Raw genomic sequence first — 25366 nt, 5'->3', positions numbered from 1 at the left:
GACGAGATGAGTGTATACTTTCTGGAAACTCCTGAATGTAGTCCGTTTATACTTTTACAGCGGAGCTGTTAAAGGGATACTTCAATAAAATTTGAAATATTCCCGTCGTGTTCGAAAATAGGTTGAATATGATCCACAATATCCGTAAAAGACAATCGCACGTTTGTATTTTGAGCCTAGTGGCTGCATTTTTCGTTATAAACGGCCCACTCTGGCAAGCGCTCGGAGAAGGCCCAGCGGAGACTACGTGACATCCAACGGAAACGTGACGTAGGTCGTCTCAGGACGAGCAAAGCTATGGCGAGCCTGACGTCGAGAGAATGGCCTAGTCTTTCCAGCCACCGAAGCGGCTGCTTTTGTACGAATTTTGAGTAACGGGTTAATCTTCTATAATCTTGTAGGGGGACAATAGCGACTTCTGCGACACACAAAAGGCATTCTCGGGAAGAGGGGAGTTCCTCCTTCCCCTCTTCTTTCGTGGTGGCCGGAGGCGAGACAACCTCCGTCACTAGCTGTCAAGGTTCCTAGACGAGCACTACAAACGTGGCGTTAGCGACATCCACCAGGTGCTCTTTGCTAATCGTTTAACTCGTTTTAAAATTCTTTTTCGAGACTTTTTAACAAAATATTGGTATGTTCGATGTGGTACTGCTCCTTTGAACCCATATAGACCAAAAAATGAGCGCCGAAATTTCGTTGTAGTACCCTTTAAAAGCTACCCGAAGGAAAAATCCATCAATGTAACGCTGTTTGGCAGTCAATGTTTTCTAGTGGACCGCTGACTGTGCCTGACTGTACGTCAAGCATGTCTGATTGGACAACAAGTTACTCTGACCGACAGTCAAACTCCAGTCAGACCCCGCTTGTCGGCTTTCTGATGGTTTCCTGGTGGCAGTCGGCCGCCGCGAAATGCCATCAGGATGTCCTTGTGGTGATTCTGACTGTACATCGATTGTTTCTGACTGTACGTCAGAAAGCTTTGACGTGCAGACAGTAGTACGGTCAAAGGACGTAAAGTTCGTTCGGATACCACTATTTTGTCAAATCTATGAATACGAAAAGTAATCTATGCACGAGAAAACGATTTCGGGACGTGAGCCCATAAAACCGCTGACGTTAGAGATGTGACACGCAACCGACCGTCGACCTTGATCAGAAGCCCGTCGAAGCCGCCGAAGCGTCGAACGCGACACTTCGCACTTCGCTTCGCCCATGGAGGCTTCGCCGAGCTTTCATGAACGATCGCTCTCGTCTCGTTTTGTTTGCCCGCTCGCTCCAACCTGTCGATCCTGCTCGGGCTCTACAATGTCTTATGTTTTAGTAGAATTTCTACTCGACAAGACCCAGCCTGTTGTGAGTTCCGACGATGTAAGGGACTTTAGCGGTGTAGTTAAAGACGACAAGGTGTACCAGGTCTACTGGGCCGATGACGCGCAAACAAAAGGATCATTCTACGACGCGAAAGTGCTCTACATGGCAGGTGAGTAGAACTGAAGTACAGCGAGTGATGTACGAGTGCTTTCATAACATGCTGACGGCTTAACTGCATTTGCAGCCGAAGCATCTCGTATAAAACGGATAGTCAAATCGAGTTTCTGTAGCGGTGGCGTAGCATAGCGGTTAGTGTTTCCGATTTGTACGCAAGCGGTCGCGGGTTCGATCCGCGGTTGTCCTGCTTTTTTTTTTTTTTTTTTTCTTTTTCTTGAACATTTTGTTTTATCGAGGCATTTGGCGATATTTATGAGTGCGTATAGCTTTACTCTTATGTAAATGCTGCCCCTGATGATGAAATTCCCTTGGCAGTGGCAGTCAGACGTCATCTGATGGACCATCAGATGACGTCTGATGGTCCACCACGTTCCACCAAGGCTGCTGACTGGCAGTCAGTGTCCCAAATTACGTAGCTTGATGGAATTTTCAATAGGGTAGTTTCCCCAGTATCGCGTCCGTGGGCAAACAAATCTCGACACAGAACTCTGAACAGCTACCACCAACTATTATCGACGGCGGCAACCAGACAACCGGCTTGCCGGTTGTCTGGTTTTTGCTGTCGCTCATAGATGGTGGCAACCTTTCCAGACTTTCCACTCTGGCTTGCCGACTTGCGGCCGGCCATTATCAGGGCTGAAAGGTTGAAAGTTTCTTTTTAATCCTTTTTGTAATATTTTAATTTGCGTTTTAACTGCATAATTGTTCTTGCAATTCACGGGCATTTCCTGGCAATCCTTTTAATCCGAAACGGTACAAAGCGCGTAATAGAGTTGTTGATTGCCTTTTTTTAACTTTCCCCCCATCCTCTATGGTGATATAGGCAAAAAAGCATATTCTTTATATTCTTCGAAGTTTTCATCCAAGTAGTCTAAAATCGAAACCCCGGTGTCATTTCTAAAAGTTAGTATTTTCCGTGTGTCGCAGGATTCAGCTTTAATTTTTAACAAGCCGCATGTTACGATAGCTTATGGTGCGAAAAGCTGTCTATCAGCTGGAATGAGTATGACGTCTCTACAAAGGGTCTACTCAGAAAAATGAGGTCGAGTAACGACTCAGATTAGCTTTACGTTCTTGTGCTGGTTTTGACAATTTGCGTCAAGTCATGAGAAAATGCCACATCTAAAGCTAACGAGAGCGGGCGCCATCGCTGGAGCTTTCGCATAGATTATTCCATTCAATATGGGGGAAGTAAAAGTCACCCCAAAGAACTAGTTTGTAGTTTTCCTGAACATGTAAACAAAGGTAATCATTCAGCACAGAGAAATAGTTCGGGTCTGATTCAGGGGGTCTGCAAAGGGCAATCACAGCAACATGACTCTCGCGTATAAAAATCCTAGCAGCGACACATTCTATATCGTCAATAACAAGCATTTTAATACAGGCATATTCGTCCTTAATTATAATAGCAACACCCCTTCCCCTACTTTTGCGTTCCTTCCGGAAAACTATATATCCTGGTGGAAGAAACTGAGTTTTTTTTATTTCAGAAGTTAGGCCAAGTTTCGGTTAAGATCAATAGATCAGGTTCATGCTCCATGAGTACTGATTCAAGCTGAGTCGGTTTATTTACAATGCTACGTGCAAACATGTCATGCTTAATGTTTGGGAGAACTCCGGTCAAACATAGCATCGTGGCCTTGCCGATCAATTGTCTCTCATTAGATTTTTCGTTCCAGAAAAATAGCTGGCGGTTAAGTGATACCTTGCTGAATACTGGGCGCGCTTTATCACCTTGTCTCATCAGCACTGTGGGCGCCAAGCCATGTATTCTAGGTAACGGAGCAGCAGACACTTTGGCTGTCTCTGTTAATGGTCGCCTAAAAGCATCTCATGGCCTATCTTATGAAGATCTTAGACAAGCTATAAAAATCAATTTGCGAACTTTTACAGTTAGAATGGGATAAAAAAATCGACAATGAACTAGTTAATGTTAAACTTTGTTAAGGACTATATGGGAGTTACCACTAGAGGAACCATTACCACGGGGTTTAAATTCGTCGCTTGCGTATTGGACACAGACGTTTAAGACATGTGCACTTACTTTTTTGATGACTGTACCCGGGCTGGGAGCAATGCGGCATAACTTCATATTCTGTGGCACTGCAGGTACTTAGATAAAAAAAAAACACGGGCATGTTTTACTAGTATTTTTGTATCCCATCTTCCATTTCATCCCCGATTCTTGTTGGAAGATGAACCTCTTGTACCTTTCAGGAAAGTTTTGGAAATTCTTAAACATAACTGACTGTATACACCTGTTATAATTCCTCCTTTTCTACCTTGTCTTTTCAATCGTAGATAATTACTTGATATTAATGTTGATCTATTTTACATGATCGATGTTTATACTTTTATTGAATCACGAGTTACAATAGCTCTGTCTTCTCCTTAACACTTTTCCTGCAATAGCTTATACACGTGACACATCTTGGCTTAGTTGCTCGAGCGCCATAAAACTATAGAATCAATAAATCAGCTTACACGCTGCCTCTGCTTGCACCCGTTGCTGTTCTCGTGCCACTGCACACCTCCTCACAGCCTAATCACCGCAGTACGCTTGCCGTTCCTCTCTGGTCATGTCAGAAGAGGGGGGGGGGGGGGGGGGGGGGGGAACTGAGAGAGCGCCTCCCAGGGTCGCGCCTTTTTTCTAGATGCGCGGAGAACTTCCAGAACCCCGGAGGGACGGCGGTGATGGGACGGGGAAGACCGTCTCACCATTCATGGTTGTGCGAGGAGCAAGGGTGGTGGAGAAAGAGTGATAGTACGGAAGAGCTATCCTTTTTTTTTCCCCGCAATCTCCTGGTTTTTTGCGTTGATCTTGTGGAATAGTGGACGAAAATGCCGACTTGGAGCTGCACCCCCTGTTTCGTCCACAGCATCCCTCGTAGAGAGCTTTGTCTGAACAGCAGCGGAGAGGAATGTTTTTTTTTTTTTTGTTCTACATGTGCTCGTTTTGACGGAGTCACGCTACTCGCCCCCCCCCCCCCCCCCCCCCCTCCCTTCCCCCGCCCTTTCCTGTACCCCTTCCAAACAGAAGCAAAATTTAGGGCTGAATTTGGAGGCACTCCACCTAAATTGTTTAGTCCTTGTGCCGATCGAATATCGTTTGACTGAGAACCTTGAAGTGGAGAACGGGGTCCGTCGGTACTCTTGGTGGAGCGCAGAGGTCGCCCTCACCCCTCCATCAACACGAATTTAGCCATCAGTCAAACGTTTTTTTTTTTAATCCAACACAAGCAGGAAGCTGGGTAACTCACACGTCGCTTTCCGATCCTTTAAATTTTACTGTTTTTTTTTCTCATTTATTTAACTTCAACTTATTTCCGTAAGTTAACTTATATTGTGACTGTTTTCTTTCTCGTTTTTGCTATTACTGGTGCAATTTGAAACCTGCATTTTCAAGTAAATAACTGCAAAAGTGTAACGACGCCTTCTTGTTATATTTCCCCTGGCGTGGTTAAGCCTCGTGTAGTCTATATAGTCTATCATAGTCTGCTTGCCTACACTAATGCGCATTTCAGGGCATGTGTATTTAAGCAAAATAAGGCAAAGAATTTGCAGCGTGAACCACCGTGGCAATATAAGTTTTTTTTTTTTAAATTCTAGGTATTATAATGCTACTAATAACACTGCAGTCCCCACAGAGTTTTTTTTTTTGTTTTTTTTTTAAAGGGACAACCCTGCAAAACTTCGGAATCCGCCTCCTTTTTATGTCATGTATTTCAGAAAAAAAGAGTACTGTCGCGAAGTTCGGCCGCTTCGTTTTTTTGTTTTTTTTTTAAGAAAGAGAACGTTAACATCCGATTGCAATTTTGGGTTTTCTGTGATGATTTGTGCGCGTGTAGCTGATCTGCGCAATTCTCTGCAGTTTGCGTAAAGGTTATTCTCTACGCAGATTGCGATAAAAAAAGACGCCCACCTTCCGGAAAATGCTTCTTACGTTGTAAGCTACCTGACAGTGCACTGAACTCCCTTTTTGTTTTCTAGGAAGCGTAAGCAATTGAAATGTTTATTTTAGTGACGAAAAGACAAAAAAAAAAAAAGCGCCAACGAAAAGGTAATTTCAGTACGTTTCGTCCTGACAGGACAATGAACCTGTTTGTGATGTAATAATACCGACCTTCCTGAGGTAACGCTTACCTTCATAAAGGTAAGCGTTCATTAAGTTGTTTCAGGCTTTCGAGGTACGCAAGACAAGGTTCATAGCAAAGCATAAAAATCGCATCGAAGCTTTGAGACATGAAATTGCTCATGTGGATATTTTGCCTTATTTGTTTTGTGAGTCACGGCGAGGGAGAGGGTAAGTGCCTACGAAAAATTTCAGGAATCGTTTTTTTTTTATTCCTTAAATACCAATATCGAGAGAATTTTAGTAGGGGTGCGTAAAATATTACACAATAGGAAACATAAAAAAACACAATAAATAACGTGTTCAACGAAAGATAAACCGCTAAACGCAAATCAATAATATGGTTTGATCGGAAATGCGAGAAACTGGAGGAAGCAATATTAACCAATCGGACCGCAGATTAAAATTGTGAGTGCGTTTGGAGATAATTGAGCGTTCGTGTACGCCATTCTGGGCAGAAATTTCTAAAACACTTTTTTGATTATATGATTACGAAAGGCAAAAGTACAAGTTCCCAGCGGGCGAGCGGGCAGGCATACTTCCTTAGTAGAATAAATTACGAGCTAGTCGATATTAAAAGAAAACTGGGAAAACCAGCACTTTACTTACATTACGACCGAACGTAACCAGCTGAACAGAACTCGAGAGTTAAGGTCTCACATGCGTGTACCATTGTTTTTTAGTACCGGCTTTACTGTTGCGGACACAAGCCGATAAAAAGGTTCCTTTACCTTGCATTTTCAGTTCAAGAGTGCGTTTTATCAAGTGTCTAAAAAAAATGCGTTTTATTTTTATTTTTTGCAAAGATCGCTTTCTCGAACGCTGAATTTTCTACCTATGTAATGTTAACGATGGAGACCACGCAGATACCTAAGTCTGAGAACGTATCGTTATTTATATAAAAAAATTTAGGGAAAATAATTTTTGGGAAAATTGGGCCCTTTACAGGTAGCAGAAATTATTTGTTTTTATATTCATTCATTCATTCATTCATTTATTATTCCTTGAGGGCCCGTTAGGGCATTATACAAGGGGGGTCAATAACACACTAATAATCATAGATTAAAATAAATTAACACTCACAGAGAGGAAGTCAGCAATACAGATGAATCAAAGAACAACAAAATACAAGTAGTTATCAACATTACACAATATTATTATTATTTTAACGGTATGCACTGTGAACATAAAAAAGAAGAAAAAATTTAGCAGATAGACATATTTGTAAGTTCAAGGTAATTGATCAGTTCTTCGGCAAATCTATCAGAGTTAGGCTCGGTTACAACGCTATCGGGTAATTTATTCCAGTCCTTGAGTGCCATGGGCAGATAGGAATTATAAAATGCTACAATTGAACTAAAAATCGGGCGAACTTTGCGGGAGTTATCATGGCGAAGAGATATGCTGTGGGGTGGAAGGAAGAGGGATACTCTAATAGAGGCATTGTTATAGTATAATTTATAAAACAGGGTTAGTCGAGAAAGAATGCGCCTAAATGAGAGTGTGTGAAGGTTAGCTTTGCTCCTTCGGCCTCTTACGCTAGTGAAACGAGAGTAGTCTGAGAAAATGAACGTTAAAGCTCGGTTTTGAATTGCCTCTAATTTCATAACTAGGTAATGCTGCCATGGGGACCATACAGAAGACGCATACTCTAGACGAGATCTAACAAATGTTATGTATGATAATTGTTTAATTTCAGGTGAGGCCAGTTTGAGGTTGCGCCGAAGATATCCTAATGATGAATTAGCCTTAGATAAAATAAAATTAATGTGAGTTGCCCAAGATAGATCACAGGTTAAATGAACGCCGAGGTATTTATAAGATGTACAGGGGTCAATTATTGTGTCGTTGAGTTGATATGAAAAGAGTGATGGGGACTGTGATCTGGTGAAAGACACTAGTTTCGTTTTATTTGCATTAACTGTCATTTGCCATGTTTGACACCATTCTTCTATTATTAGTAAGTCAGCCTGTAAGTGTAGGTGATCATTATTATTACTTATCGGTCTGTATAGAGCACAATCGTCAGCAAAGAGGCGAATTTCAGATGTTAAATTAGCAGGAAGGTCGTTAATGTATATTAAAAACAGCAAGGGGCAAGAACACTACCTTGGGGTACGCCGGACGTTACACGAGAAAGAGGTGAACGGGACTCGTTTACAACAGTATATTGTGTACGATCGGTTAGGAAATTTTTTATCCAAGTGGTTACTGAATACGCAGTTGGGTTAGTTTTTGTAGCAGACGTTGGTGGGGAACTTTATCGAATGCTTTAGAAAAGTCTATGAAAATGACATCGGTCTGTAATCTCTTGTCAAGGTTACTGTGAAGGTCATGAATGAAATGTATTAGCTGGGTATCACACGAATATGTCTTACGAAAACCATGTTGATTTTTAAAAAGCAGATCGTAATTTTCCAGATATTTCATGATAGAAGAGAAAATGACGTGCTCTAGTAATTTACATGAGATGCTGGTGAGAGATATTGGGCGATAGTTCGATACAACATTACGATCCCCACTTTTAAAAATAGGAATGACTCTACCAATTTTCCAATCAAACGGAAGCTTGCCGACATCAAGTGACTGTTGAAAAATAAGGGTTAAAAATTGGGATGAGATATGTTTTGTGTTTTTCAGCAATTTAGAATTTATTTGGTCATCACCGGAGCTGGCAGAATTTTTGAGATTTTCTATTGCTTTCACTATACCCAAATATGTTATTTCGATAGAAGGCATAGCAGAATGAGAGAGGTGATTTAGGAGAGGAATATTGTCATTGTTTTCTAGTGTAAATACTGAGCTAAAGTAGGTATTTACTAGTGAGGCGCTTTCGCAATCAGACGCGGGAGTTCCATTTATATTAGTCAGGTGGATGGATTTATGCTCTTTAGGATGAATGATCTCCCAGAACTTATTAGACTTATTCTTCAAAATGTTAAGAAGGTCGAAGTTAAAAAATTTGTTCTTTGCATTTTTCACTTCTCTTTTATATTCTTTAGCAGACGCGTTGTAATTATCCCATGCAATAGTATTGTCCTTTTCTTTAGCTTGCTTGAAATGTCGTTTCTTTCGAGCACTTAATTTAGAGATTTTCTTGTTGTACCAAGGCTTTGCATTGTTTGTTTTAATTCTGATGGTTGGAACATACGTGTCAGTCAGAGTTGTTACCTTGTTTTTAAAGAGATTCCAATTTTCCTCAACTGTTCTTTGATAAAAGTTGATATGAAAAGTATCATAAAACTGTTGAAGAGTTCTATTAATTGCATCATAATCAGCTTTATTGTAGTCTTTAATAAATTTATAATGGCATGATCTGATGACGACGTCAAACTGCAGGTTTAAGTGTATAACATTGTGGTCACTAATAGCGGGAAGATGAGTGATGTTATTCACATGTGAGGGGTCAGTAGTAAGGCACAGGTCAAGAATGCTGCTAGAGTGATGGCTAACTCTTGTTGGTTTAGTTATCATTTGGGAGAGGTTAAACGTAAGAGTTAGATCGATGAACTCATTATGAAACTGATGACCTGATGAAAGGGAGTTCCAATCGATATTCGGAAAGTTAAAGTCGCCAAAGAGGATGACCGACACATTTGGTTTAAGGGTATTAAAGATGGACGAGAGGGAGTCATGAAGTTCGCTAATGAAACTAGCGTGATGATCGGGTGCTCTGTAACACACACCAATTAAGATATCGGAACACTGAGAGTGAAGTTGAAGCCATACCATCTCGAGGTTACCTGGAACATTAACTTGTGACGCACTAATATGATTGCGGATAGCGATTAGGACACCGCCACCCCTCTTTGTTAGTCTGTCGCATCTGTGTAAGGTATAATTCATATTGGGGGGGAACACTTCTGAGTCAGCGATTTCGGGTTTCAGCCACGTTTCTGTCAGAATGACGAGGTCGGCAGTGCATGATTCAATTAGTGATAATAGGTCGTCGCGGTTTGTTAAAACACTTCTTATATTTGTAAAAACGACCCAACATGACTTGCCGGCTCCAAAGGCCGCCAGTTTGTTGTTGAAAATTTCTGAAAATCTCTTATTACTTTTGAACTGTATCAAAATAACTTTCTTTTTTTCATAATAAGCACAAGAAAATCTGCAGCCTATTTTTTCATTATAACTTGGGTACAGACTTAGGGGTGCTTATTTATAAGGCCAATCTGCGGATGTTTCTTCAGGTTTATTTTATTTTTTTTTTAATATCGGTGTATTCTGCGACTTGCTTCGTGAACATTCTAAAAGCAAGAAATACCTGTGAAAATACCGATACACACAAAAAAGCTCACAAAAGTTCAAACTTCAAAATTTATTTAAAAATTTCATTCACCATTTAAACCTTTAGACAGAACCCCAAAACGCTGGACAACGGCACCGAACACTGGTCAAAGTGCTAGTGCTCTTTAAAGTATAATCACCGGAGATTCAAGTTTCCATCTTCTAATTTCCTTGTTACCCTGCTTCTTTCTGCAAAACAAAAAACAAGCTTTTGAAGTGAAATGTTTTCGGCATTTAGATGGCCAGTCGCTCTTGCTTCTTTCGCAAGATACAGCCGATAACGACGCCCAGTGTAGTTTCTAACCTGTATTGGTAACTCTAAAATTAAATTTCCGCTAGTCAGACGCCCAGAAAAGGCAAGTTTCGGACAGAAAACAGCTAGCTTTCTTGGTATGAATGAATAAAAAGTTAAAATAATTTAAAAGTGTTGCAGGGATTATTCGGAGCGAAACACAGGTGTTGAGTCCATATTTTTTTACAACTAAATATCTACGATAAAATTATGTTCATAGAAAAAAAACACCCTTCAAAATTTAAACTTTTTCTTTACATGGCGATCAAATAATAAGTGATGCAAGGCGAAGACTAATAATTTAGGATTCGTGACCGTGTGCACCGTTCTGTTTTGTTACAATACTAAATATCCATATATTTTGTAACTCAGGTATACAAAATTATAACTTTTTTGGACGAATGAAAAACAAACTTTTTACATTGTATGTTGACCGGAAAACATCGCACGCTTTCCTCGTGCCTTATATGAACCAGACAACAGAACTGTGATAAATGATCACACTCCCCATTTTTATCTTGTATCACTTTCTTATTAGCTTTGGCACAAACCAAATTTAATTGCATTTTTTATAAACATGGAGTTATCATCTTACCCAGTGTCATAATAAGATACTTAAACTAAATCATTACACTCTTCTTTCGCAATTAAAAAATAAATATCATGGCTTTCGGATCATGTGGGTTTCACTCTTAGATACATGGATTGTTTTCACAAATATAAAGGGCTATGGAATATAAAAAAAAAAATACATACGACATCCCATATCACTCTATTTGTCCTCGTGTATAGTCAAGACGGCATGGACATTTTAGCAGGAATGTGCGTTTTCAATATCCTTGAAATACGTCGGTACGCGCTCTCAATCTATGAAACAAATAATTTATTTTCTGAGCTTCCTCACTTACTCAAATACTCAAAGGAACCTCGCTTAATTAAAATAACAACAATTATTATATACTCAAAAGCATATGCGAAAAGAAGCTAGAAAATCCGCCAGATATCTCTAATACATGTCAAAATTTCCCTTTGGCATCTTTTTCCCTCGCAAGATAATTGAGCTGTGTGGATATTTAGACAACGTGTAGTTGGTCAGCCACTTCAAAATTGCGCCGAGTCACTCGCTGTGGATGAGAAATTCAGCCAGTGCAGTACAAGCGCTTGCCTGGGGCCTTTAACGTGAACCATGCAGTAGTCGTACACGACCACACGCCAGTATGATGCTCATCCAGATCGAAACAGGCAAGAGTGGGGATTGCGTAGAGCAGCGCGAGCTTTCGTTCCACGTGCTCCAAGGTGGTGTGCGCTAACCCACTTCGCCACCAATCCCCCTCGCCAGATGAGCACAGAAAAGAGAAATATCTAGCCAAAAACAAGCCTCGGATGGCATTACTGTTTTGAACAGTTTTGTCCAGTTCTGACCTAAGTGGAACAAAGACACTGTGACCACCCGTGGTTACCGATTGTCTGACCTAACTCTTATGCCACTGCTCTTCAAGGTCAGTGTTTCCTCTGATTCGGGACTGGCAGGCTGTTCAAATCTAAATAAGATTACGCGCCCGACAAATGGCTGAGGGAGAGCTGTAACAAAAATGAAGTCCTCGCGTACAGCAAAGTTAGAAAACAAAACATAATTTTAGTTCGAAATATTTCTGTGTTTTTGACACCGACGGATGTTTTTCGGTGTTTTTCTGCTAAACTCAAAGACTGCGGCCTACAAATATGTGGGGCTGGGCAAATGATCGATTAACTTGCAGATTTATCGATTGATTCTTTAGTCGCGATTATATTTAAACCGGTTGATCCGTAACATTTTTACAGGCCAAAAGAAAGTAAACATGAAATGCTTTCAACACGCAGGCGTGAACGAGTACACGTGCGTGAAGCACCAACTTTAGGTGTAATTTTAACCCAAGGTAAACTTTAATGGGGAGGGTTTTAACTCACAGGGCAAGTGCAGAAGGTTACACGTGTATCGGCTGCTTCTGAGCCGTGCGAAGAGTGTCCGTTTAACTATGGTGCCTGGAACGCTTCTCCGACTGTGTGTGCTTAGCGTCCTATCCTGCCCATGCATCAGAAGTGGTCCCGAATTGGCCACAAATAACGTCACAGAATTCGAGGTGTCATGCTGGAGAAAAGCAAGAGCCAACGTTATTAGATTAGATCAGTTACGGAACTGCTCATAGACGTTCTTGCAGGAGCGGTTCTCCCCCCCCCCCCCCCCCCTCCCCCCATCACTCACCACGGCTCGCCTGCCGTCGTTCGACGCGCCGGACGGTTGCCATAGGAACTGCAGTGTATTCTATGGAATGCGTACGTTTTGAAGCACGGCGCCTAGATGGCGTTTTAGCTCTGCTCTATGGAACGCACGGTTATGAAACAAAAATCTAGATGGCGCTTCGGACAACGGGAGGCGAACTGAAGTGAGTGAGGGGGGAACACCCCTCCGCGGGAGTTCCACAACTGAGGTGATCTAGTAACGCTGGCACGAGCGAACGCGAGTGTCGCTGTCGTCATGGCGTCCCACCTTCTGGCTGCTACAGCTTCCGTGGACCACCGGAGAGCGACCTGCAGCAGAACGGTCGTCTGCCACATCAACCACCCCTGCTAGGACACCGCCAGGATCGCGACCGGCGACAGCTTTACACTTGCGTGACCTCACCAGGCGTAAATCGAGGGACCACTTTTTTACGCGGATAATACCCCAGTCGAAGACGCGTTCCAGGCACGATAGTTTGGCCCAGCAGAGACTGTTTTATAACGTGTATCATCATCAGTAGTTCCGAGATAATTTCTTTACATTGCCTAAACATTACTTTTCCTGTGTCAACCCTCAGAGTAAAATAGGATTAGCGCGTTGCCGAACGAACACCTTTTTTTTTTTTATTCGTTTATCCCGCTTACATTAATTGACTGGAACCACCTTCCAGGAGATATCGCAACTATACCCGATTTTTCTTCGCCATTTTCTACCTGCATATCTGTGTAATGAGTCAATATGAGCCATTTGTTCTTGTTTGTTTTTTCGTAGCATATGTTGCTTTCAGCTTTTTCCAATCAGAGTAATTCTTTTTTTATTTCTCGCGGCATCTTTTTGTATGGCCGTTTTTTTTTATTTTTGTTTGCTTTACTCCTTTCCTGCACAATGCTTCGGAGCTTGAGGGTACGTAGAATAAATAAATGAAATATGCCACTCTTGTCTGAGAATATCAACAAGGGACGTCTTTGCCTCATGAATCCGAGGTAATCTATGAGAGAGTGCGCATTCAGGTTGATTCATAATCGAAATTCTATATTGCGCCGTTTATAATATCCAGAAAAGACAAAACAAAATTTACTTTTGGCAAAAAATATTTTGCATGAAATTAACGATACTGATTTATGGACTAATTAGTCGATTAAATCCGGCAGTTGATCGGTTTAACATTTGTAATTGATACCCAGCCCTAAGTTATAACTTTTTATTTACATAAAGGAGCTTTAAAACATTGGCCTTTGGTCAAAACTGGTAACGCTATGTTGGGGCAGAGGCTGAACATTCAACGATGCATAATTTATTTTTGCGGTGAAAAACGCACGGTGCTTTTTTTTATCACGTGCACCCAGTAGAACGTACTAGTTTGAGCACACGGTGTACCTCAAGGTTCCGTCTTGGGCCCATCCTCTTTTTCTTATTTATATTAATGACATGCCAGCTAACATACGTTCATCCGTGAGTCTTTTTTCCGATGGCTGTGTGGTTTATCATGAGAGTAACACTGATTTTGACATCCATTTTCTCCAGTTTGATATTAATCCCGTCTCTCTCTGAGTGGTACAATTTGTGGAATATGAAACTCAATACTAGCAAGTGTGAATATATGCGTGTTTCTGGTCGTGATGCCCGAATGTCCTTATCATCTTAATAACCTCTCTCTTGAAGCTGTATCGTCGTATAAATATCTGGGTGTGCATGTCTTTTAACCTGTCCTGGATAATTCACGTTGATTATGTTGCGAATAACGCGAATTGCATGATAGGCTATCTCCGAAGAAATTATTATCTTGACCCCATCTCATTAAAATTACTACTTTATAAAACATTAGTTCGCACTAAATTTAAACATGCGGCTTCCGTCTGGGATTCATGTCCTGAATGGCTTATTTCAGAATTGAAATCTGTTCAAAACTGCGCACCTCTTTTTATACTTTCCAAATAGTATCCTACATCTAGTGTGACTGGAATGAAATATAACTTATTATTACCACTTCTTTCACAACGTAGAAAATTCTCTCGTCTATGCTTGTTTCATAAAAAAAGATATTATAACAACTCGATTCTAAAAGAGAGGCTACTAAAAGCACCTCATTATTTTTTCAGCACGCATCGATCACCATCACAAAGTTGGCATTCCATCCAGTCGCATGAAACATTTTTATGACTCTTTTATTATTAACACCTCAACGATGTGCAATCACCTTCTCGGAGGCATTTTCCAAATTCCTGATAGTTTGCGTTCTAAAACGGCCATAACTAACCTTTTTTGTTTTGTTCGTGAAAGCCCTAACTAGTGCACAACCGTTTTGCTTTATGGTTGTTTTTTTTCAATTTTTTTTTTCTTGTCTACACTTTGCGTTTTGTGTTGTCGTCTTCTTGACTGTGTCCCAGTTTTTGCGCTTTTCTTTTCGTTACAATGTAGCAACTGGCCTAACTCAACGATTTGTTGCCCCCCTCCCTCCCAGTAATGCCCTTGGCACTCAAGGTAAATAAATAATTAGATATGTAAGTTATTATGAGAACTTCATTTGTCATGAAGTATAACGTCTTGCCAGAAAAAGTTTTCACGCGTACTCCTTTGTTCAGGACAAATTGGGAGAGTAGTAGGATGAAATTATAAAAAAACTGATTGATATATTAGCGAATGATACAAAATAATAAATAAAATCATAAATAAATCAATAAATCGAATAACTAAAGAAATAATAAAAAAATAAACAAACAGATATTGCAACTCTTCTGTTAATGTGCCCAGATGTCCTGTTGGAGGTAATTCAGTTGCGTTTGATGTACTGGAAAGGCTCGACGCCTTCCACCATTGCAGAGTTCCGGCAGATCTTCGAGCTTGTATGTAACAGGGCCTAAACGTCGTATTATATTGTAGGATCCACGGTGACGTGGTAGCAGCCTTTCTGATTTCCCTTTGATCCGCATTGAACGGCGCGCCGGAACCAAATCGCCGTCTGTAAATCAATATTTCCGCGTTGTAGTGGGGCGTGCCTGATCTCGCCAATCATGGTTGTGCAAGACAGCGAGTCGAGATCCCACCCGTGCGCGTGTGGCATTTCCTGCGTAGTTCGTGCGGCACTCGTCACTTCAAGTGTCCCACGGACGGCCGAGCTTGCTTTCACCACGAGGTGAAATAAAGAACTAGAAATTAATTTTCCTTATTGATTTGCTGATTAGGTGTGTTGATGGCGAAGGCTGCTTCGTTAACACACCGGTTCCAATTTGTGTGAGAGTCATTCACGTGCGCTCCCAAGACGGCCAATAGCGTGCGATTCATGCGCTCTACAAGCCCGCCGGACTGGAGATGGCAGGCGGATTCTGTGGTATGGGTGCAGCCGTTGCCGTGAAATGTTGCTTCAAAGTTTCTGGACATAAACGGAGTTCCTCAATCATTGATGATTGTCTCAGGTACCCCATGTCTGAGAACAAGGAGTCGTCTCAGACAGTGAGTTAGGTAAGACGCCGAGGCGTCAAGTACAACCTCGACCTCTACCCACTTGCTCAAGTGGTCGACGGCTACAATGATGTATCTGTTTCCTTAGGATATTCTTGGGAACGAACCCAAATGATCCATTTCCGCAATCTCAAATAGACTCTCCGGTGGTGAAATATGCAACTTAGGTGTTCGTTTTACTGTGGGATCGATTTTTTGATAGTGGCACGTAGGACGGGAAACGACGTAACTTTGAACGTCTGCTTGCCAGGGTTCCACCGGAATCTTTGTGACTATTGGCCCTTCTTTTTTTTCGCTAAGATGTCCAGATGTAGGTGTACCATGACACATCTGCATGACAGCTTCCCGCAAAGTCGAAGGTTCTACAGGAAGTCAGTCAGAGGCGACGACCGGTGATGAAGAATGTCGCCTCCCAAAACATAAAATCGTAGAAGTCGGTGGTCCGTTTGGTTTCGAGCGTGCAGTTTCTCGAACTTTCTGAAGACGTCGGCCGATATCTCGTGGAGGTGCGTCGTTAAATTGCGCTGTTACAAGGTCAAGCAGGGAAGACACTTTCACGCTCTCAGCAGGATTTTTTCAGATAATATCAGCATTTACGTGAAGATATCGCTATTGATGCTGAACCACGATTTGGTACTGCTGAAGTTGCATAGCCCAGTGGGCTAGTTTTGATCTGGGATCGCTCTTGAACTGCAATCATTGCAAGGCCGAGTTGTCTGATACCACTGTAAATGAAGAGCTATAGAAGTAGTATTAAAACTTTCGATCGCCCTGACAATAGCCATAAATTTTAGCTCCGAGGTATTGTAGCGGGTCACGGAATCACTCAGTTAGCGTCTCGCCTGAACTACCACACGTTTGACTCGATCTTCTCCTCCTTGCAAGTTCGCGGCACCTAACCCTATCTGCGAGAGTCTGTGTTCAGAGACGTCTTCGCTTCTTCTATAAAGTGTGCCAGGGTAGGAGATCGCAATATAGAATTCCTGACGTCATCGAAAGCGTGGTGCTTCAACGAAGACCAACATGCTGTTCTTCTTTAGTAGGGAATAGAGCGGAGCAGCACGAGCAGCGAAGCGTGCGACAAATCTTCGGAAGTAAGATGCAAATCCTAGAAAACCGCGAAAGTGTTTTGGAGTTGAAGACACTGGATATTCGTCGAGGGCGTGCTGTTGTCATGATTAGGTCTCGCATCTTCCTTAAAAACCACGTGCTCGAGGTAGGTGACATCAGAGTACGCAAGTAACACTTATATGGCTTCAGCTTTAGCTTTTCTTCACTATGGTCTTGTAGCATTTGGGCAAACCTCCTGAAGCGCTCTTGAATATAGTGGCCGCACACAATGATGTCGTCAATATACACCAAAGCCAGTGTCTATGTCATATATTTCCATGCCCATGTCCATGTCACGTGGTCCATTAGACGCTGGAAATAACCGGGTCATCACATAAACAAAATGACAGGCATGAAAATTGGTACAGACCATCCAATGTTACGAAAGCTGCTTTCTCAGCGTCGCGTGGATCAATCCCGACTTAATAACCTGTTCGCAAGTAAGGATTTGTAAAACAATTAAGAACCGTAAAGGCGACACAGTTCATCGTCCAAACGAGGTAGGGGTAAATATCTTTCTTGGTGACACTGTTTAGTTTTCTGTAGTCAACACAAAATCGCCCAGATCCATCCTTCTTCGATACAAGGACGACGGGTGATGACCAGGGACTAAATTGCCGATGGTGTAACGATTTCATGTGTAAGCATGTCATCGACTTGATTTCACGTTTCACGTCGTTCTGTCATGGAAACAGGTCTTGGGTGTTGATGTATGGGAGGATGGTCACCGGTGTGCATTCGGGGACGTGCTAGCGACGTTGCTTCTAGTTTATCAGCAGAAATGGCTATTCTGCTTCGTTGTTGTGATAACATTGTCTGAATATTCTGCTGCTGATCACGAGACAACTTCTACCCAAAGTTAAATACATCCCAGTCAAGGTCTTTTACCGGTCTTGTAATTTTGTGAGGCAGTTCAGTACCTACCGTTACGACCACAACTTTAATCGGTAGATCAGAGATCTAGCCGAGCTGAACACGAGAAGTAAGATATATTTTATTACCACACAAATTTAGCACTAACAGTGATGTGCCTTTTCCAGTGCAGGATAGTAGACTTCAAATCATTACATATTCATGATTAGGGTCTTCGTTCGATCCACTGACATTCAAAAACACAGCCCTTCATCGACCGTGTAAGTCTCGCCTGAACAAACTTGGCTTACCAAGGAGGAACTAATATATCGAGTAAAACCAGCTGGACATAGGAAGGAAGCAAGGAGGTAAAAAAACACAACCATAATAAATAAGCAACTAGCTCAGCTCATTCTCCTTGAATTGTTATTGTCGATGCAACTCGTACTCCACAAGAGTCGCCTGAAGACGTAATAGTCGTGCAATTGGCAGATAGACTGTTTTGATGCTTATAACTGTAGTGTGCGGACGAGAAAATGTCTTCAAGAAGTCAAGTATGTTTAACAACATAAAAAACATTGGCTTTTATGAAGGAACATTGAATGAGTGGCCAAGATGATAACTCCAGCTTCTTCATGATAGTACATCTGGATTCACTCCTCCCTCTACTAAGTGAGCAGTCGTATCCATTCTAACTACAGTTCTACCGAGTTATTCTGCCTGCGTTTCTTTCTCAGAAATCGAAGATTTACTCATTTATTAACTGAGAAAGCCTTTTGATGGATCAACTTCAACTTCAGAAATCACTTTATTATTTTTTGAAATTTCAGATTAATTACAGCTTGTTTGTACCAGTCACAGTCCACGTTAAGAGACTGAACAGACACTAGCACCACTACCACTTCAAGCAGAACGTTGGTGTCTAAATTGGTTGCCTCTAATTGAGTGTGTGGGTGTTCCATTGGCTCATAAAAGAGTAAAGTTAATTTTAGGTGGTGACACGTATGCTGTAAAGGGTGTTGTGGTTTTAACACCAGTTAATACTCCGATTACATTGGATTGTTGGAGGTTACATTGTGGTGCTCAGCTTTCGTCGCGGGAGGCCCGTCCCGGCATGATTCTCGGTAGTCAATGTTCATTCAGCTGCTAGGCGTTGCGGCGTTCAAATACAAACTGAAACTAGACACTAGATTTCTCCCCCATTTAGATGCAGTCTGCAAGTAGAAGGTTAACAATGTTCCACGAGTTTTGTTTTGGCCTGGTCCGCTGCCGATAGGGACGAACTGATGACCGCAAGGCTGCCTGCACGGGCGTCATCACCTCTGGGACTGATACGTCTTGTTTCGGCAAACTTTATTTTCGTCTTCGCTTGCAATGGCGATAGTGTCTCCCTTTGTGACGATGACTGTCGATTGCAGTAATGTTCAGAGGTAGGCTAGTCGGTAGTGATATTGTCCCTCTTCTACTTGCCCTTGTGTTTTTCGCGCTGTTTTAATTATTTGTTGACTGCCAATTTTTTGGGGTCATATACTGATTGGGGTTTCCTTCTTGCTTCCCGCATTTGATGACTCCCTCCCCCCAAAGAATGCGCGATTGTGCGCCTGTATACATTGATCGGTTTAAGCATTGATTTTTTATGATTCAGTGTTTCCTCTGGTGATCGAGTGTTCTTTCTCTGATGATTGAGTGTTTCTGTTTGCTGACACTCTGTTGGAGTAGCAGTGGGGAATAGTTCTTTGAAACACTTCCAAACATCATGCCATATGGTGTGCGGCCTATGGTTAGGTGGGGAGTCTGCCGGTAGCTGGCAGAATATGCATCCAGTTCCATCTCGAGATCCTTTGCCCCTAGGTGAGCGGTCTGGACGAGTTTCAAAAGACGTCTCATAAACCTTTCCACAGCGCCATTGGCCTGAGGACAATATGGAGTGACTTTTCTGTGGTGAAAGTTCAGTATTGCAGCAAGGGATGCCATGTTCTTGCCGTTGAAGAGTGGGCACTTAAACACGTCTGGTGCGCCGAAGAGAGCAAGGGTCTTGCGGAGTCTTGCAAGTATCTGTTCGGCAGATGCTGACCAAACTACCTCCATCACATAGAAGCGTGATTGCTCGTCGATGATAACAAGTATGTCTTTTCCTGACAACAAGGGGCTATATAGATCAATAGCCACCACTGCTCAGTGTAACGCGGCAAGTTTGGTCATGCTGAACGCTTCCTGGTGCGACCTTTCGTCACAGGCTTGACATAGAACGCAGGCTTGGATTGTTTTGGTGCAGAGAGTTTTCATTTATTCGGATCACATGTTTTTGCATAGAAGCTGTTTTGTTTTTGCAATTCCTTGATGTCCAATAAAAACCAGCGGCACAGCAGGTATGCGAAAAGGTCTGGGTATCAGGATTCTTGTGCCACGAAGGATTAGATTGGTATGTGTGGTGAGCTGCTCTCTCACTTTCTTGAGTGCATTTATCTACTCTGTGTCCCTGGTGGAGGAAAGCTCCTTTGCAGTCGATACCAGGTATTGTTGTCAGTGGCTTCCGTAATAGACGTGTAGAGCCTGTCTCCACTTGCTCGAACCTTGTTAAGGGAGAGTGATTTGGGCCGGGTTGATTAAAAGGTGAGGCAAACAATCGTTTCAGTCGAGCGTTGGAGATCTTTTTTGGTACATCAAAAAGGTGTCTTGAGAAATATCCGACAGGGTGATGATCTCCAGGTCAATATTGCTCCTCGAAGTCATAGAACTGCACCCAAAGCCGCCACTCTCAATTCTGGGGGAGGGGAGGGGGAGGGAGGTTGCTTTTGTCGAGAACATGGTTGTCAGAAGTTTGTTATCTGCTGCAACCGCAAAAGGTGCCTGCTCCGTAGATGTACAGGTGGAAATGTTCACGTGCCCACACTATGGCCAAAGTTTCTCGTTCTGTTTGCGTACATCGTGTTACCGTTGGTATCAGAGAGCGACTGGCTTACAGCACTGTTCTTGGACGGGAACCCTCATGACTGTGTTGGGTGAGTACTGCACCCAATCCAACAGGGCTGGCTTCAAGAATTAGTGTTGTTGTGCCTCTGTGTTGTTGCATTTGTGACGGCTTCCTTGAACTGGGAGAAGGCGTCTTGGTGCTTTGGGATTCATCGCCAGGCGGCGTCTTTACGAAGGAAATTTCGAAGTTGTGCAGAAACCGTGGCGAATTTCAATACGAAGGGAGAACAGTATGTCCCAAACCCTAGAAAACTCCTCAGTTCCTTGACGAACTCTGGGGTTTGTGCCTTCCGCTTTGCTAAATAAACTTTTCTTTGTTGGATGAAACTTTGACTTCTTCACTGCCAAATACAAAGCTCTACAATTCTAGCTGGGCTAAAGAAACGAGCCTTTGGCAGCGTTCAGTGAGAGTCCAGTCTGCTCAACTCGCTCAAGTGCCTATGCAGGGCCTTCTCGTGTTCCTCTCTTGTGAATTCATGGACGAGAATGTTTTCGCTGGTGTTGAGCATTCCACGTATGTTCGTGATGATATTTGGTGACAGCACGTTGGAATATATCAGTAGCTGAGCATATTCCGACGAAGAGGCGCTTGTATCTGAACAGGCCAGATGGTGTCGTAGACGTGGTAAGCATGCGAGAGTTGTGGTCGATCTCTAGCTGGTAGTATCCGTGTCGTAAGTCAATTTTCGTAAACAGCCTGGAATGTGTCAGCTCAGCAGCCATATTCCTGGGGGTCGGGGTAGGATGTCGCTCTCTTTAAATGTCCACGTTGGTTTTGCTCATGTCCACACAGATGCGGATCGGGGTTCGGTCTGATGCTTTGTGACAATCACAATCGGGAAAACCCACGTTGTGGGTCCCTTCATGGTTCAATGATGACTGCACCGAGAAGAGCTTGAAATTCAGCTTCCACCTTCGATTGGAGATGGTAGAATACTCGACGGGGTTTCTGAGCCGGATGAGGTGAGGCGGGGTTGATGTGGAAATACACACATGTCGCTTCGAATTGGCCGATCGCATTGGCGATCTCTGGTTTTTCTCGGAGTGGGTCAGGGGTACTCAACAAGTGCACAATTTTTAGCAAGCCCAACGCAGTGGCTAATTCCCGGCTGAGTAGTGTCGCTAGCGCGTGGTTGTCTTCTTTGATGACGTGTACGACCGTATGGTCGTACACGTCATCAGAGATTCACCAGAGATTCACCAAGAATGTGAAGAGGTTTCGAGGATTCATAAAGGTAGACCTGGTGTGTTGATGGTTACAAAAAAAGTTTCTTGAGTAAGCAAGTTGAAGATATGCTCTCCCATGGTGTTGACAGTTTCACCTGAGTCGATGATTGCCTTGGTGGTACCAAAAGAGCCGAAGGTGATGGATGTTCGTGGCAACTTCTTCTGTCGCTCGTCCGTCTGCAAGATAAAATTCGTAGAGGCCACTGTCGTTAGTGTGTTCGTCTCATCCAGTAGCGTCGCTCTGGTCGTAGCCATAATCTGTAGACTCGTGCAAAATGGTTTTCATTGCCGCAACTGTTGCATGTCTGACCCTTTGCCCACTAGAGTTCAGAGCATTGTGGGTAGGTACCGACACAACGTCCACACGTGCAGTTATTTTGCTGTCGGGATGACCAATCGTTTTCTTTGTAATCCTTTTCTTTAGACCGTGAAAGTCGTCGTGTCTGCACCTGCAGGGTAGTGTTCTGTAGTCTATCCAGGGGCGCTTGTCGTACTTTTGGCTTGCCGGTCTGCCATCTCGTGGTGCGCGCCAGTTCCAGCAGGTGCGTCAGCGTCATGTCCGGTTTGTAAAGCGACTTGCGTCTTAAAGTTACCGAAGAGCAAGTTTGATGATATGTGATTTGATGTCGGCATCAAGGACGGTGAGTCCGCAGAGCATGGCGATGTGCCATATCCTCGTGTGGTAGGTGTCAATACCTTCGTCGCCGAGCTGACGCTCCTACCGATACAGGCAGTGTTGGTGATCGTGGTTGGACTTTGAGTGGAAGTGATTCGTCAGCTGCTCGACGACGAGCTTCTATGCACTGGGAGTGGTTCCGCTGGTGAAGTCGACCGTAGATGTCGCACACTTCGACGCCCGCGTAGGGCTGCAGCATCGCTTTCGAACGTGTCGGTTTCTTCATGTTGCACCAAAAAAGAAGGTTGCTGAATCGCGTTATATACTCGCTTCCACCAGCGAGGCTCCGCACAAGAAGCACCTTCGGACACAGCGAAGCTTGGGAATGGTGGAAGGATGGTCATGTCTAGGCAGTCGTTTGTTCAACGTGGTGTGGTGGCGATCTTCAGAGCCTGAGTTTAGACAGTTGCTGGTCAGGAAAACCATCGATTTGGTGCAGCGTGTGTGCACGGGTTGTCGATTTTTACTCTCCTCGCCAATGTAGCGGCTTTAACACGGTTTAGTAGTGAGATTACATAGAAATATTGAAGGTTACATTGCGGTGCTCAGCTTACGCCGCGGGAGGCCCACCCCGGCATGCTTCTAGGTAGTCGATGTACATTTGGTTGCTGGGAGTTGTGGAGTTTGAACGCAAACTGCAACTAGACACTACAGACGGCAGATATGAAATGTCAACGAGACGTATAGGTGATCCTGTGTCTATCAACGCTAGTAAAGTAACGTCGACTCCATTCAGCTTTGCTGAGATCTGGAGGCATGTGACTCCCGCATCGATGGTGTTCAAAGTGGTGCCTGGTAGCCTTACCACGGGTTCTTACGCTGATTCCGGTATATCAAGAGACTTTCCCGCAAAATCTCAGTAGGCATCGCGGTAATCCCGAGTTGCAACGCTTGACGCCGGAAATTGAGGAGCTGTTCTAATGTACGCTCAGGCAGACTCTGGCACTTCGTATAGCCTGGAAGCGGCCCATTTATTCCGTTTTATTCTTATGAGCTCAGAACACACACAAATCGAAACGAACACAAAATAAATCTGACACGTACTCTGATTTATTATGGTCCTGCCTTTCTTGCGTTCTGAAAATGTGAGATGTTAAATCAAAATCAACTTGTTTTTGTTTTCGTCATTGCTATGCTATTTCACGGCCCGTACGTCAAATTGCCGTAATGTACCGAGAATTAAGTGAGAGCGCCACAAATTTATAGCATGCCCTATTGTACGAAGCCGAATTTTTAGGTTGAAATGTAATGCGGATGCCTAGGAGAGAACTGGCCCGACGATAATAAAAAATAAACAAGTTCTAGCGTAACTTCCAGGAACGCCGTGCAGGCTTAATGGGCGTTATTTAAGTCTTGCTTGATTTCGTACACACCTGATTGATGTATTGTTAACTACATTTATTGCAATTTAATGAATGTCATATTTCTGATGCTCACACTTTTTTAGATACTCGCCAAGTTGGAGTGCGAATGGTTCTCGATGATAAATACCAACATTTATTCTTGGAATATCACCGCAACCAAAATGCATCTTTGGACGTGTATCTACAAGTATTTCTAAACTCGGTGAGTTCAAGATAAAACTCTACTTACGTTATCTACAGAATTATAAGATCACTTTTCAGCAGAATTATTCTTAGTTTATGACGTAATAAAACCTCAGCTTAAATAACAACTGATTTGCTTTAATTCTACAGAATATTTTGCTTCCTAAAAGGAATTTACTTCCGATACTCAAACTTAATGGCGAACTATTCAAGCGAAACAAGTAAATGAAACACGCGCCTTACCCTTTTAAACATTTGGTCGACTTATTAAACAGGAAAGAAAAGCTGTAAGTTTGATTGGGGTATCTTATTTCTGGAAACAGGTATTTTAGCCTAGCATTAAAAATGTTCCTTATGAACGAACCTATGTTGCTGTGATGATGTAAGAGAGCGGCATTTGATGGCTTGAGTGTGGGTAAGCTAAGACCTATTTATAAGGGATGCCTTTTCGAGAAATGAAAAGTGAAGCACTCAGACCCCTAAGAGTTATTGTTAAAGTGCTTTTTGCATGTTACTATGCAAACTTACAGAGTATTTCTGTGTTATAAAGATCGTTTTACTGCTCATATTATTAAAATCATCTGATATTCATTCTGTGCTACCACACACATTTGGCCGTCCAAACTTTTTTTGTAAATCGTTTGTTTGTTTGTTTTTTATTTGCAGGTGAACCTTTTTTTTCGTGATATAAAAAATCCAAGTGTGGAGTTTGTTCTTGTTGACACTTATAACATGACGGTAAGCATTATATCAATATTACGTAAATGATACTTGGTTGCAATCAAGTGCTTAGAAATACACCAGTGCTATTACATTAACTGAAAGTGCCTACTGTGCTTCTGTGATGTAACGGAGATGCACGTGTTTTACAGTCCAATGAAAGCGGTACACTCCTAGCAAATAAGAGAAGCACTGAAGAGTACCTTTATGAACTGCAGGAGTTCGGAATTAAGCATAACTTTTCATCTGATGGCCTGGTTTTTCTTCTACATCCGTAAGTAAGCATTCCTCCGACATGTAACAAAAATAGAATGCACACTATTCAACTATCTTACTGCCA

At 42.7% G+C, this 25366-nt stretch overlaps 1 protein-coding gene across 1 annotated transcript in view; it reads left to right on the top strand.

Moving 5' to 3' along the window:
• Nucleotides 1–5730: 5730 nt before the first annotated feature.
• LOC120843989 overlaps nt 5731–25366 on the top strand; it is a 79790-nt gene continuing 60154 nt past the window's right edge. Inside the window, exons 1-4 of the mRNA XM_040215533.1 lie at nt 5731–5791; nt 24207–24325; nt 24973–25044; nt 25179–25300. Coding sequence (XP_040071467.1) covers nt 5731–5791; nt 24207–24325; nt 24973–25044; nt 25179–25300 — 374 coding nt within the window. The remainder of the gene's footprint in view (nt 5792–24206; nt 24326–24972; nt 25045–25178; nt 25301–25366) is intronic.

The sequence above is a fragment of the Ixodes scapularis genome, unplaced genomic scaffold (assembly GCF_016920785.2).
Source record: "Ixodes scapularis isolate PalLabHiFi unplaced genomic scaffold, ASM1692078v2 PGA_scaffold4__175_contigs__length_147842914, whole genome shotgun sequence".
NCBI lineage: Eukaryota > Metazoa > Arthropoda > Arachnida > Ixodida > Ixodidae > Ixodes > Ixodes scapularis.
Note: the sequence above shows the minus strand (reverse complement) of the source record. Positions and strands in the feature narration are given on the sequence as shown.